The sequence below is a fragment of the Pituophis catenifer genome, unplaced genomic scaffold, assembly GCF_029215685.1.
Source record: "Pituophis catenifer annectens isolate HBS135680 unplaced genomic scaffold, rPitCat1.0.hap2 SCAF_6, whole genome shotgun sequence".
Taxonomy (NCBI): Eukaryota; Metazoa; Chordata; class Lepidosauria; order Squamata; family Colubridae; genus Pituophis; species Pituophis catenifer.
In genome coordinates, this window is record NW_027256886.1 from 35,529,116 (window position 1) to 35,545,212 (window position 16,097).

The 16,097-nt window shown below is 36.5% G+C and overlaps 1 protein-coding gene across 2 annotated transcripts in view; it reads right to left on the minus strand.

The window, feature by feature from the left end:
• The window catches only part of HDLBP (high density lipoprotein binding protein), a 66,372-nt gene that overhangs the window by 15,331 nt on the left and 34,944 nt on the right, over positions 1–16,097 (minus strand). For both annotated transcript variants that reach the window (XM_070946182.1, XM_070946183.1), the window contains exons 5-17: positions 15,871–16,086; positions 12,090–12,296; positions 9,990–10,205; positions 8,627–8,833; positions 8,054–8,161; positions 7,388–7,492; positions 6,887–6,965; positions 6,340–6,479; positions 5,204–5,308; positions 4,615–4,728; positions 3,349–3,435; positions 3,036–3,167; positions 1,019–1,237 (exon numbers count right to left, since the gene is read on the minus strand). In XM_070946182.1, the coding sequence (XP_070802283.1) occupies positions 1,019–1,237; positions 3,036–3,167; positions 3,349–3,435; positions 4,615–4,728; positions 5,204–5,308; positions 6,340–6,479; positions 6,887–6,965; positions 7,388–7,492; positions 8,054–8,161; positions 8,627–8,833; positions 9,990–10,205; positions 12,090–12,296; positions 15,871–16,086 (1,935 nt within the window). The remainder of the gene's footprint in view (positions 1–1,018; positions 1,238–3,035; positions 3,168–3,348; positions 3,436–4,614; positions 4,729–5,203; positions 5,309–6,339; positions 6,480–6,886; positions 6,966–7,387; positions 7,493–8,053; positions 8,162–8,626; positions 8,834–9,989; positions 10,206–12,089; positions 12,297–15,870; positions 16,087–16,097) is intronic.

The window sequence follows — 16,097 nt, forward strand, 5'->3', positions numbered from 1 at the left end:
ACCAGGGAAGGCCACGTCGTAAGTATATGCATGCATTATCAGTTTTCAAAGAATCACAGAATTATTGTGGAACACAAAATGTTACCAGTGAACCATGTAATTCAGTATTGTCTACACACAGACAGGCAACAAGACTCTGGATTTTTTCTCTGCCTATCAGGAAATCAGCTATAAAACTCAGATGCTTTCCCTGTAAAGCATAATCTCTACTGAGTTTCAGCTTTTCTTAATAAACTGGTAAGAAAGATTAAACTGGACTTCGGTCAGGAAAACCTGCTTAGCTGTGAACCGCAGTTTATTTATGACCTTGGGTAAAGTTCTTTCTTTCAACCCAATGTACTCTGTCCTCTAAGTTTATTCTACAATGAAAAATTGTTATGATAAACCACCTTGGGCTATACAGAGAGACAGATATAGACAAATGAAATAGAAATTAAATATTTAGTCTATTTGAAACTAAAGGAGAACAGTAAGAATGCCAAATAACTATGGTTTGAGCTCCTGGAATGCATAAAATGGCTTTTTGGGATTTTTAAAATTTCTCATCATGACTGGTTACTATCTTGAGGAAACAAAATAGCAGGATTAAATAGTTTCAGGAAATATTACAATTGTCATATTTCAAATGTTATTAAGACTTTAAGTTTCTAATAAAAGTATGATATAAAATGATAAACTGTATAATTATAACACCACAATAAAAAGACAATCTTAGGAAAGAATGGGGGCAAGCAAAAATGCAGACATCTGAAACCTAGTAGGGAAGAAACAAGGCAACAATTCTCAGGTTATTTACAGCTTTGATCTATTATAAAAAAAGACTGTGTCTGCTTTTGATACATAGTTTATTTTAAGGAATTATGACTTATGTAGCAGCCAATCAGAAGATTAAAAAGTGAGCCAGGCAATATAATATATACTTGTTTCAGGCTTTAAAACAAATAAAGCCACATTCTATAAAGAAAGAGAGAAAATACAGTATATATGTGCATCTATTTTTCCAAATTCATATTATCACCTTTTCTTCTGCCAGTTGTAGGAGTTGTTTCTTCGCCTTGTCAACATCCTGAGCAGGGCCCCTGATAGTGACTGTATCACTACCTGAGCCTTCGGTGGGGAAGTGAATATGAACTCCACCACATTCTTCCATGATGGAGCGGATAAAACGACCTTTGGCTCCAATGAGTGAGTTGTGTAGCTTGGAAGGGATAGAGACTTCCACCTCTGTGATATTAGCCTAGAAAAAGAAATATTTAAAAAAATCTCCCTCATACATAAAAATATTTGGAAAGTACAAAGGGTACCTTCCCTCTGAAAATGAATTTAGGAAGTTTCTAATTCATTTTTACTTAGAACTGATAGTGAATGAAATATGAGCCAAATTATAACTAACAGTCCCGAATTGTATCAGGCAGCATTACTATCATATCTATTTTGTGTCTATCTAATTCTACTAAATTATACTTTTCACAACAAAATGGAATAACACCACCTAGCTAAAGAACTAATGGGAAAATAAAACATATACTGAATTTTCAAATTCATATTAAATCTAGTTTAGTGATCAGTTCACTGTATAATGAGCATATATAGTCCTTGGTTATTGATCATTCAATTCAGTGACAATTCCAAATTACAATAGTGCTTTACACGTGGTGTAACAACTGGTCCTTGAGATTCTGATGGTCCCAGCAACTCCGTGACCACAAGATCACAATTTGGGTGGTTGGCAACCAGTTTACACTTAAGACAGTTGTACATTCTGAGGATATATGATTGCAATTTGCAGGAGTTGCCTTCACTAAGCCATATGGTTATCTGATGTTGCACTGTACAGCTGCAATTCTGGTCCCAATTGCCATTATAACTCAAGGACTACCTGTACAAAATAGCCTGTTTTGATCTTTTTCCAACTGCCTATAAAATATCTAGAAAAAAAACCTAGAGGACTGCTTAAAGGAGAGTATTTGTAGCTCAGGATTGAAATGAGGAGTCCTTAGTGCTCTCTGAGCTTAGTTGTACTCTTGCAGAGATTTCATTACCCAAACTAGGTAACATCATCAGCAGTAGTGAGGAGTGAGGTTTGCTCTCAAGACTGCCAGAAGTTTTGTTGAAAACTCTTTAATTTCCCAACATATGGACAGAGTTAACCATAGTTTCAACTGGAAAACTGTGAACATCCAATACCAAGCCAAGTCCAAAAATGCTAGATAATTCCTGAAAACCTGGTACTCCAGCAAATTAGCTATTAATAGTCACATAGACATAAACAACATCTACATACTGTGCAAAGGAGACAATCATAAGCCAAAAAGGGAACAAAAAGTTCAAAACACCTCACTACCAGCAATTAACACCCAGATTAGCATCAGACCAACAATCAAGAAGTAAACAATACCCCAATCAAGGAATTGCCAAACAAGCTGACAGTAAACAGCCCAACAAAAAAAAAAAACCACTCCAACCAACATGGACAAGGCAAGCCATTAGAATACAAATTGAGAGCAAACCCCTACTCCTTACTAGCACTGATGACGTTAGTCTGCGTACTGAAACATCTGCAAGAAAACAATCAAGCTCAGAGAGTACCAAGGATCCCTCAGAACAAAGAGAAAAAAGATAACTGAAATTCATTGCTTCAAAAACACATAAAAAATATGTTTGCTCTCTCCCACAACCCATCATTTGTTTGTGGAGCCTCTTTGAAAAAGATAACCTTGTACAAGACTGGAGGGATCTCAAGGGACAGGAAGCAGAGCACTGAGTGCCTTGGGAGTGGGGGAAGTCTTGGGAGACTCATAGTAGGTGGCCCTGGGCCTGCATTATGCCTCCAAAGGTCTCCCCCACCTCAAGGCACACCATGCCCCACTTAATGACCGGCATGTTCGTTTAACAATTGTATGGGAAAAGCAGAAATGGGGGTCATTAAGTGAGATGCTTCAATTGTAACATGCAACCATAAAGGGGCAGACTCTATTACAGTCGTAAGTCAAGGACTACCTATAATTATACCCCTTAACCCTCGTTTCTCCTACCAATTCTTTCTGAATGGAGAGAATCCGATGGCGAGCAGCTTCACAATTGGCTCGTTTTCCTGTGATGACAATTGTTTCTGAGTTACTGTTCTCTGCTGGTAGATCTATCTTAGTGCTGCATTCTTCACGGATCTATGGTGAATGTTTAAAAAAAAGGTTGAGAGGACAGGCATAGTTTATTTTCTAAACTCTAAACTAAATGCTGCACTTTTTGCTGTAAAAGTGACACATCAATCCTATCAGTAGGGGATAGTATCAATAATTTGGAGCAATGAAAAGTCTATAATTTCAAGGAAAATTCAAGTAACCTTACCTTTTTAATATTTGCACCTCCTTTGCCAATGATGTTCTTGTGGAATTGTTTGAAGATGGGAACAGAAATAGAATAGCTATTCTCAACCTTTTAAGAAAGAAAGGTTAGGATCAATAAATCATGGACAAACAAATACCACTCCATTTGTATTTTATGTGATTATGACAATTCTCATAAATTATCCTTAAACAAAATCAATAAAATTCTAAAATAAATATTAGAAATCAATGGCAAAGAACTGAGAAAGAATATTAAGTAAGAACATGAGATAAATTCAGCAAAATATTATTTCTGCACATTTACTGCACATACCAGACAATGTTTAACAAAATGTTTCAATATGTTGAAAGTGTAAAATGGATGAAGTGATACAAAACTCACACAAGTTTGTCCCACTATTGCCCCTTTTTGATTTGAAATCTATAGGTTTGTTGGTATGATGTTTCAAAAAATCAATGTGATTAAAAATGTGAATGTACTTTTAAATCCTATTAGAAAAACCTGGAAATGCATCAGTATATGGATCTATCAAGCATGGGAGGGGCAAACAATACTTTTCAAGGTTGGAAAAATAGTGTGATCCCATATATAAAATAATTTTTTTATTTTAGTCATGTGCCATCTCCCTTCTGATGTAATACTAAAGATTGATCAATATTACTTTGTGCGTCAAAAATTAATTATGTGCTCAAAAATTAGAATGAACCACTTCTTATGTTTGGGGAGCTGCTTCTTTCTTCCTCTCTTTTTTCCTTTTTATTTTTGTGAAGGAATGAAGGATTATCTTTATAAATATTGTGACTGAAGAGGAGTTTTATTTCTCCTTTCACATCAGAACTCACTAAAATGCACTTAATAGCAGAATCAGGATAGTTAAAGAAATCACTCCTTGAAGTCTTCATAGTTAAAGCACACCCTAGCTATCATATAGTATGTTGTGTAGCAAATTGGCCTAGATAATTGGAATTGGGCATACTCACGAAGGATAAAACAATCAATAGCTATTAGCCCTTAGACTGAAATGTAAACTCTAGTTTCAAGTTAGGTACAATAGAAATGATAATCTTCTAAATATCAGTTATATTTTATATTCCATACTTCCTGCTTGGTTGATTAGCCTTGTTCTCAAACATATAAATAAATCTAAGACATTAATGTTATAAAAGACAGCAAAGTATCTCCAATTATTTTAAAAATATTGATTTCTTAACGTTAGCCACAGCTCTGAGGCAGTTACAGAGGGGGCAAAAAGTAAAGATCACCTACCAAATCTGCCACCATTTTCTGCATGTACTTTGTGCATTTTTCCACCTCATTCTTGGGTCCTCTAAGTTGGACAATATCACTTTTGTGTGACGGATCTGGGAAGTTGATAATAACCTGCAAGAAAGCTCAATTTTAATGTTTCAGACAACTGCATTTACTTATTCATTTGTCACACTTCAGAGACTATTTCTGAATTGTGGAATCCATAAGTCACCCTATTTTTCTGTGGTTCTTGTTGCTCTGTGCTATTTATTGCTATAAATAACATCATTTTGATCTGCTGGATTAAGATGTAAAGGAAGCAGAATGAAAAAAAAAACTGTAAAAAATCAGTTCAGCCTATGGGCCAAATAGGAGGATGTCAGGGATGATGGTTTCTGCCACTATTAGAGAACTTTATAGAACCAAGATATGAATAACAATACAAGCATTTATCTACATACATATTTGTATATGCATGTGTGTATACACAATTTTTTTAAAAAAATACTGTGTATAATGTATGGGTATATATTTTTTTTAAAAAATATACCTATACATTATATACACAATAATTATATATAAATATACGTGTGTATAATTTTGGTACCTCTGGAAATTTATCTCGGGTGTCCCGAATCCTTTCACCTTTCTGTCCAATGATAGTTCTATGAAATTTCTGATCAATGATCAAGTCTTTTGTGCGTTCATTTTCCTAGGGGGTAGTGAAAGAAAGAAAAATATTCTGTATGAGTAATAGTACTAGAAGAAAATACATATCGACTATTTCCAAAGTATAGTTCATTTGACCTATCAATTAATCAAAGCACAGTAAACCCTTGGCTGAACAGAACTCCATTTTGCAAACTTTTAATATAACTAGACAACCCATGACCCCCTGGGTTATTGTTTCAAAGATATTTCCTTACTAGATTCCCCAATGCCTTCAACAATGGCAGAGTTTCTAATGTATTAGAAAAATTCTTTAAAAATCAGGGAGCTATTTAGAGATGTATCTGCTTTGAAAGTAGCACGTACTGTACTGTAAGCATAGTCAAACATGAGTTGCACATAGGAAATATTTTATGAAATTTTATATTAGGTCACAAAATGCTCTATGATAATTTTTATGTCATAAAATGTTTTGTAAAATTTGCCAAATTTCAATTCCATGGGAGTCATGGCCTCTGGATTTTGAACATATTCTGTAAATTAATCCATTTGAGGTGTTTTTGGTTGGAAAAGTGTTGCCCTGCGATACACTGTTTTGCCCAGTTAAAGGTTATAGACATGAGAATTTTATTAGTATATAGGTGAAATTGTTGTTTCAATTGAGAGTTTATCTGTTTAATCATAATTAAACATATAAGGGAATTATGATTTAATGGACAATCCCTCCCCCTGAGCAGTTAAACTAAGACTTTACCATACCTTGTTTAGACAATTTACACTTTCATAACAACTTTTTATTATTCAGGTACAGAATGTATGGCTGCGATCACACAATGCACTTTTGCCTTCTGAATTTATCCACCTGTGAGTACCAATACTACAATAAATCCCAAAATAACCAAAATATTAATCCTTCCCCCAAAAACCAAATCAAAGTTAACAAAGAACAGTTAGCTTGCTATGTGAACAGAATTGCTAGGGGTTCATCTGACCTAGTTAAGCGTGCTGTATCATCATGTGTACTAAAGACTAACAAAAATCCTCAGTAATAATGAACTTTCTCTTCCTTCTCACCATACGTGATGCAAGATCCAGCAGCTCTCTCTTGGCCTCTTGAACTCCCTGAGGGTCTCCTTCTATTCTGATGAGATTGCTTTTCTCATTGTCTGGAGGGATCCGCACAGATACTTTATACTGATCCTTAATTCTGTTGACTACAAATTAAGCAAAAGTTAATAGCACCACTTTGTATTGCAAAAATGCTATACCCAAGATTTCTGGATTTTAGAACATGGGACGTTTAAGGGTTACTATTGTTTTAAGGCAATATATATTCATAGAAAATAAGGCAGAAGAGTAGAATTTGAAGTTTAATGTTTAATAAACATAGAAATTTTTAAAGACTATTGGAAAACTATTGTTTAACAGAAGAAAATAACAGAGATGCAAAAGGGAAGAAAGATGTTTCTAAAATACCTTTTTCTAAAATGTTTATTCTCTATATCAAATTATTATATTTACAAATGATTCCTTTATAAAGGACCCTCGTTACAGTTGCCAAATATATAATTAATTATCTAGGACAGTTCACTTCTAGAGACCTAAATAACATTTAACTCACTATTGGCTCCACTCTTTCCAATGAGGTGTCTGTGGAATTTGTGATCTATGTTGATTTCTGCATAATCCATCCGATTAATCTGTAAAAGCAGAATTTAATCAAAATTATGGACATTGTCTCTACTCCAAAAGAAACATGGCAGCAATATCAACCTATATAGTTAAGTAATCATTATTAAATTCATATGTTCAGCTAAATTAATTCAAGCATGAGTACATACTATATCTTTTGAGCTACTTTGCTTATTCAGAACTTGTTCTCATACAGCCCTTTTTACTCTCCATTCACTGAAAAGCTTAACAGTTACTTTTTGTCTCCAGGACTGCAGCCATAAGCACATATACCACTAGCTGAAAACCCCACTGAACACAGCGATCTTACTTTGCTACAATATTCAAAATAACATTTTTATTCTAAGAGGAGTAATTGTTTTCAAGCTGTATTGATAGCTTTTAGTATTTTCCATTTGATAAACCTAGATGTTATGCCTTCTCAACTCACCAGATCCTTGACCATGATCTCAATCTGGTCTTGAGCCACATTCACATCTTCTGTGGGTCCTTCCAGTGTGATTTTATCTTCACCTTCAGTGAATTCTATATGAACCTTTTAAAAACAGACGCAATTCAGCACCAGAATGAAAGACAAATCAGTTAATAGCAAACAAATTAAACTGTTTGCTTCTCCTAATCTGCAACTAAAAACATCTAAAAGCCTCTATTCTATTGTCATTTTTAAAGATGGCGACTCAGATAGCCTCTCAAACAAAACAGTATGTAGACACAATTGAAAAATGAAATTTAAGCCACTACCAAAAGTTAAAGCATTAAGACTCCATCTACATACCCATGCTTTCAAAGAAGAAATGAGAAGCCATCTGGAATAGAAATTTCTTAGTCCTGATACCCTCTCTGTGGAATTCTCTCCCTAATTACGATGTAAGTATTGGCTAAGGAGTTCACACTTTTCAATGAAAACAGCTTGTTTTAACTGCCATTTTATTAACTTCAATTTGGTCTTGATTTGACTTTGTTTTTTAGAATGCCTAAGTGTTTCTATCCTTATTAAAACTGAAAGACGCAACCTACTTTCTCATTTCAAGGCTTGCTGTCAACTTTTATTTTCTACTACTTAACTTACAGATAACTTAAGTTTACAAACTCATACCTTTGGCATTTGTTGTGTGATTTTGGCCAAGTTTTGCCCCTTCTTGCCAATGATGAAACGATGAAGCCAAGAGGGGGCTGAGACAGAGGAGACTGTGAAACTGTTTGCCTATAAAATACATTGGTGGTATGAAGAAATTTATCATTCCATAAGCAGTACATATTTACACCAACTGATACTGATATCAACAATTTCTTTCCCAATCCAATACCTTGACTTCTGAAATTCACTCCAAACATGATGCTCCAGCCTTCATATGTCACAATAATAAAATTATCACACAACTGGCTAGACTAGAGAAAACATTTCCTGACATTTTGCTGGCAATTGTGGCTGACCTCTTCAGAGGCAAACTAGTCTGCTACATAAACCACAGGCAACTGATCACACAATTGATTTTGATTATTATCCCAAACTTTGTATAGGGCTTGGGGAAATCCTATTGCTGAGCACATTATTTGTATTCTGAACACTTACAGGTTAGAAATTATTATTTTTTTATAAAAGTCTAATTAGTCAAATGTTAATCAATTGTCCATAAAAGAAAGGCCTTGCTGAGTGCACTCTCGATACCTTGGCATAAACTTCAGTCAATGCCTGTCCAAGCTTTTCAGGTTCGCCGCGCAGTATCACAGTCTCTGAGCTGCTATCAGTGGGGGGGATTTCAACCGAGACTCCAGTTTTATCCAAGATCTCCTGCAGGGAGTTCCCTTTGGGACCGATGACATACTTGTGCTGGGATTTCTTCACCTCCACAGCAATGGTGGTAGTCTTCTTTTTCTGTGGGGAAGTATCAGCCAGGAAATAACAAGTTACTTGAAAAGGCATTGAACTAAGGGAGCTACAGATTGAAGAGCAGAGAAACTAAATTTGCCCAAATAGGTGCCAAAAAGGGCAGGTACCCTACAAGCCTTTATTTATTTATTATTTATTTATTAATCAAATTTCTATACCGCCCTACTCCCGAAGGACTCAGGGCGGTGAACAGCCAATATAAAATACAGATAATACAAATATTAAAAATCCCTTAAAATTATTAAATATTTTGGCCGAAACAGATTAAAACACCCAATTTATAAAATCACGAATTAAAAATTTAAAAGAGGGGAGTTAGGCCAGGCCAGCTTGCTGAAATAAAAAAGTTTTGAGAGCACGGCGAAACGTGCGCAGGTCCGGGATCCTCCGTATCTCTGGGGGGAGCTCGTTCCAGATGGTAGGTGCCCCCACAGAGAAGGCTCTCCCCCTGGGGGCTGCCAGTCGACACTGTTTGGCCGACGGCACCCTGAGGAGCCCCTCTCTATGGGAGCGTACTGGTCAGTGAGAGGCTATTGGTAGCAGAAGGCGGTCTCGTAAATACCCCGGTCCGATGCCATGGAGCGCTCTAAAGGTGGTAACCAAAACCTTGAAGCGCACCCGGAAGACCACCGGGAGCCAGTGCAGCTCGCGCAGGAGGGGGGTCACATGGGAGCGCCACGTCGCTTTGATTTATATATGCTTTATATGATAAATGAAAAACTATAGTCTACTACAGGAAGTCATGGTTTATTTGATGCTGGAACTGCATTGTGTTTGCTAGAACAGCACTTTGTGATCAATCATGTCAGAACAGGCAGACCAAAAAATTTGAACTCTCTTTTTGCATGTACCTTAGAGAGTTTATTTTTGGTGGTTGCATTGGCCATTTTGAATGGAAGTCAAATCCCAAGCTATAGTTCATCACATCCCCCTCAGTCACTTATTTCTCCAATCCTGATGCAACAGCTAGTCTCCCTTGCACCACTATCATGATCTTTGCACTGCTATTTCTTGTGTATCAGTGTACCAAATATTGTAGCAGGGGGAAGGAAGAGTCCCATGTTCTCACTTGTAATACTAGTGTTTCAAGTTAATTAAAATGAAAGATACAGCTTTATACAGACCCAATGAAAGATCGTACCTTCTCCTCATAGATCTTTTTAACACGAGCCACTGCTTGGGCCAGCTGCTCCTTCTCTCCAGTGAAGACTATCTCAGTTCTGTTGACACTGGGTGGTGGAATATTTATGCGCGTCCCAGTCTCCTGCATGATTTCACTCACTAGCTTGTTGAAAGGACCAGCAATAAAAGGATGGTATACTTTCTCCAACTCAAGCCTCTCGACTGCACGTTTATCCTGGAAAATGAAATCACATTTTTATACATATATACAACACACACTACAGTACTACAAGAAAAGAATGTGAGGCTTCTGCATGTGCCTCCTACTTCTATAGATCCTAATTTTGAAACTTTATTTCACTTTATCAGAAAGTATCTGATCTAGGAATGACTGGCAGGGGTGGGTAGGTGTTGGATGAGCAACCTTGCTAAACATGTCAGAAGTGCTAGAGAGAAATAATCTTTAAGACAAAAGGAATTAAGAACAAAAAGAAATAAAATAAAATTGAGGTGACAATGATGCAATGAAGACATATTATTTCATATAATGTGATCAAGTTTAACAATCCATATAAACCAAATATTTTGTGATTATGTAGCAACTTAGATTGAGAGCCAGTTCGTTATAATGTTAAGATGCTGGCCTACAAACCAGAAGTCTATGAGTTCTTCTCCCACCAGAGGCATAAAAGCCAGCTAGGTGACTTTAAGCCAGTCACTCTCTCTCAGCCCAGCCCCACCTCACAGGATTGTTGTGGGGAAAATAGGAGAAAGAAGGAGTATTTATTTATGTTCACTTCAGTTATCTATAAAATAATAAAGGCCAGATAAAAATTTAATAAAGTAAATAGTCCTCGACTTACTTAGCAATGGTTTCAAGACCTCCCTGGATGTACTTGTGACCTTGTTCCAAAGTTTTGACAGCTAGTCTATCCCATGGTCACATGAAGGGTCCTCGGTATCTGACCCATATTTATGTGTGTTTGCTGCATCCCATCATCTGGTGACTGTAGTTTACAATGGTTTTTCTGAAAACCAGAATTTATTTCTGGCTTTTGGCTGAACCGGCCCATAGTGAACCATTCAGTCACTTAACAGCTGCCATAAAAATGTTCTTAAATCAGGTCAGCCGTATGGGTGACCCATTTTATAATTGTGATGGGCAGATTCCATTATGGTCTTAAGTCGAGAACTACTTGCATGATACTTCATTAACAACATTGCTTGCCACATCGTGATATTTGCAGAGATTGGAATTATGGATGTGATCTTCATCACAAAAACATTGTAAATGCATGCATAAAAAAATAACTATCGTTAGAAAAATCTGAGGCAAAGGAGAATTGTAACTACGATAGGAAACTGCAGCAATCATCAATATATGAAGAAGGCAAATGGCCAGATTTTCAGAATGACTTTTTATATTGTTTTCCCTTCTAAAAGAAATATTATATTACTTATTTTATACTTTGTATGTAAATCATCTAAATCCCCAGTAGGCATATTGGAGGGGATATGGTCAGTGGCTAAGACGCTAAGCTTGTTGATCAGAAGGTCGGCAGTTCAATGGTTCGAATTCCTAGTGCCGCATAATGGAGTCAGCTCCCATTACTTGTCCCAGCTTCTGCCAACCTAGCAGTTCGAAAGCACATAAAAAATGCAAGTAGAAAAATAGAAACCACTTTGGTGGGAAGGTAACAGCGCTCTGTGCGCCTTCGGCATTCAGTCATGTTGGCCACATGACCATGGAGCTGGCTCTTCGGCTTAGAAACGGAGCTGAGCACCGCCCCTAGAGCTGGAAACGACTAGCATGCATGTGCGGGGGAACCTTTACCTTTAGGCATATCAGAAATAATTTTAATGAATTTTAACAGAATTTGATTTTAGATAATTAAAGGATTATAAATTGCCACGAACATTAAAACAGCAATACTCTTGTGAAACACAGTATCTTCCTAAACAGTGAAATTTGGGAAGTATTTTTCAAACAATGAACTGTTCAACATAAGTCTGGATGAACTCCAGCTTGGCCTAAGGAATGTTCCCTTATAAAAAGGATTATTTGAGCTACTATTTTCAGAATCACTTCAGCAATTACAGAACTAAAAATATAGTTTACCTGCTCAGCAGAAATCAAAAGGATCTCATGTCGAGCTTTCTCAATCCCTTCCTTGGTGCCAGTGATCTTGATCTGGTTGCTGGGGTCATCCGGGCGGGGTATCTGAATTTTTGTGGCAGTTTTGAGCTCAAGGTCCTGTAACTTCTCTCCATTTTTTCCGATGACAAAGCGATGATGTTCTTTGGGAATGGCAACTGTTGCTGAAGCCTTTAAAAAAAGAGCATGCACTACAGTGAAATCACACTTTTAATTCAACAATCTAGATGCATTTCACCAACCGATTCAGTATAGAAATTTTCTTTTAACTGTGATAAGATAGGAGGAAATCTCTCTTTCATTATTATAGATTAGCAATGGAAAAGAGTATTTGTCAAATTTCAGCACTATAAACAAACATATGGGATATAGGGTTTGCTCATATATTGCGCAGAAACAAAACTGAGACACTTCAAGGAACTGAGAGGGAAACTGCAGGTTGCATTATTTCCCCCCACTTTAGAATAAATCAAAATCCTACTCTGCCCTCTCATGTACTGTATGTATCTAGTCACTGACTTACTCAATTGCATTCATAACATATTTCTAGCACAACATTGATGTCTGCTTGCTTGCCTACCTGCTGCCTATCTGTCTCTTATCTATCTATCTATCTAACTGTCTGTCTGTCTGTCCGTCCGTCCGTCCGTCCGTCCGTCCGTCCGTCCATCCATCCATCCATCCATCCATCCACTTCTGTCTGTCTGCCTGTCTGCCTGCCTGCCTGTCTACTCAAAGTGATAAAAATTCCAATATAAACTTTATTGCTTATTATTGTAAACAAGACAAATGAAAGTCAGACCTGTGGAGGAATAGCACTTATTTGGTTACTTCACAAGCTAACCAATGGTTTCCAGGTACAGTAGAACCTCTGATCACGAACACTTCTGACCACAACCAAATTGGGTTCTGACCAAAAACATTTACATTTTTTCCCCACAGCCGATTTCCCCTTCTGCGCCATTTTTTGTAAGCGGCAAATTCCCAAAATTAGGTTTGGGTCACGACCAAATTGGTTTGCAACCAAAGTTACAGAAAGAATTATGTTCATGACCAGAGGTTCTACTGTACAATCAAAGTGCTGGTTACTAGCTATTACCTATAATGTCTTTTATAGCTTGGGTGCCTGTTACTATTGAGACTCTTTTCTCTAAGCTGAATTTGCCCATCCAGTACAGGTAATCCTTGACTTACAACAGTTTTTTTAATGACCATTCAAAGTTACAATGGCACTGAAAAAAGTAACTTATGACCATTTTTCACACTTATGACAATTGTGGCATCCCCACAGTCACGGTTAAAATTCAGTCATTTGGTAACTGACTGATATTTATGACGGTTGAAGTATCCTGGGGTGATGTGATTACCATTTGTGACCTGACGTGACAATCACATCAATGTGGAGACAGATTCACTTAACAACCATGTTACTTACTTAACAATTGCAGTGATTCACAGAACTGTGGCAAGAAAGTTCATAAAATGGGGCAAAAGTCACTTAGCAAATGTTTCGCTTAGCAACAGAAATTTTGGGCTCAATTGTGGTAATAAACTGAGGACTATCTGTATATTTCTCTCAGGAAAACATACTGCAGAACCCAATCTTTCATGAGGCTAGGGGACTGGGAGCCTAGAAAGAGACCTTTTCCATGCTTCCGCCAGCCTTACAAAATAACTTTAGGAGTTAGGACATCTCTTCCCTCATTAATTTGCTTCTATAATTTTTCTGTCTTGTTCTTATTTATTAATTTTTATGGTCATCCATTCCAAACATATGTCTATGTGTGGCCTACAGAAAAGTAAAAATAACAAACACACACACACACACACAAAATAGAAGAACTGGGATAAAACCACCAATCTCATCAATGTAAGATGAAACATGAGCTCAACCACATGATCTGGACCTATTTTTGTAAAATACCTAGGGTCGTATGATATAGATACCATAGAAAATATATTATAAAGATAAATAAACAGACAGGTCTACAGTCAAAAAAACAGGTTTAAGCAAAAACCTCTTTCCTTCTTGTACCCTTTTAAAATGAGCTATTAATACTGCTCAGGGTGGAATAATACAAGTAAGATCTTTCACTTATCAGAAAAGCTTATGGAATTAACTAAAATACTGCAAGATCTTAATAATAAAGCTAAGAACAAACTGCACACATTACTTTATAAGGCCACAAGTCCATTCATGCCAACTTTCTGTTTCCGATATTGCAAGATTTAATATCTTTGCATATGAAATTTTCATTTAACCAAAAAACTTATTTTCATGGCTCATTTCTTAACCCATCATCTCCTTCAGAAAGGGACTCTGTACAATATAATCAATATATAAACAATGTATAAAATTAACATTAAATCAGAATTAAGATTTAAAAGTTTTAAAATTATAAAAATAATATAAAATTTCAAAAGGTGAAAAATTCCAAGATCGGAGGTTGGCAGTTGTTAATATAGGCAGGGAATGAGGTTCTCATGGGATTAGACAGCCTCACGGTTGTCATTTGTAGGAGGAAGTTATTTACATATTCTGTGTACATTTTTTCATCTGAATTTATCTCTCACTAAGTGACTTCCAGGATTCTAAGGGAAAAAGGACAGAAGGAATTTCCTTTTTCATATCATTCTTGGATTTTTCAACCTCTATCATGGCTACTTCCTTGTTTAATCCTTTCTAAACAACCAGAAAAAACCCTAAATACTTACAACTACCAGTATGAATAATTAAATAAGATAGTTTGGTAACGCATAACAAATGTAAATGTTTCAAAGTATATTCTGCCTCAATTTTGGCAATATTTTAGGATAAAATCTCCAACAAGCAGATAATATATATTCTGTATTTTATAATGGCACCTATAATAGAAGCAATATCTTTCTCAAAGCAATACAGAGAATCTGATCCACCTTTCAGTTTCCAAGAGAAAAAGAATAATGCATATAGATAGCTCTGCCTACTGTTGAAATCTTTTTCTTTTAAATTTTGACAAAAGAAATATATTTTGCCAACTTCAACAAAAAAGACACGATTGTATTCTTTTTTTCTATCAGAGCACCCTCAAAAGATCAGCTTTTACTATAAAAAACTATACAGAATATCCTAAAAAAGCCAGCTATTCTATTCAATAACTATCACTAAATTCATGCTTTCAAAACCCATCCCTTGCTCTGGTGGCTCCTGGTAAAGTATATGGCCAGAAATAAAGCTATGGAATGAAGAAATACTTGAACTTTATTTTATGGAAAACCTGGCATTCTTTAAGCCTTCCTTTTGGGCTCTTAAGATACAGCACATATGATACCAATAAAAGAGAATATTTGTAGCTCAAGGTTGAACTGTGGAATTCTTGATGCTCTCTGAACTTGACTGTTTTCTTCCAGATATTTCATACCACACCTGCAAATGTCTGCAAGAAAATAACTAAGGCCAGAAAGCACCAAGAAGTCTACAGCAGTGGGCCCCAACCTTTTGGGCACAGGGACTGGTTTTGTGGAAAACAAATTTTTACATGAATCACATGCTACCTAGATTCCGTGCATGCACAGATGAAGTTTGCTCGCTTGCATGGCCTGGTTCCTAACAGGTCACAGACAGGTACCAGTCCACAGCCTGCGGATTAGGGACCCCTGCTCTACAATACTATATGAATTGGTTCATAAAATATTGGCTCAATGGGCACCATGCCTTTAAATCTCCATTGCAAAATAACATCATAGGGAGAATCAAGTCACTCACCTGAGTCTGAAGCCGAGCTACAATTTCCTTCCGAGCCTTCATCACTGCTTCAAGCTTACCAGAGACCATTATTGATAATCCCTGATCTTTTGCAAGAGATAACTCCAGGTGAGCTCCTGTCTTCTGCATGATGTCTAAGCAGATTTTGGCTTGCTCTCCTTCCCCAAACTGGTTCATATCCTTGTACTTCCTCTCTTCTAGTGGCACATGGAATACCTGCTCATGTG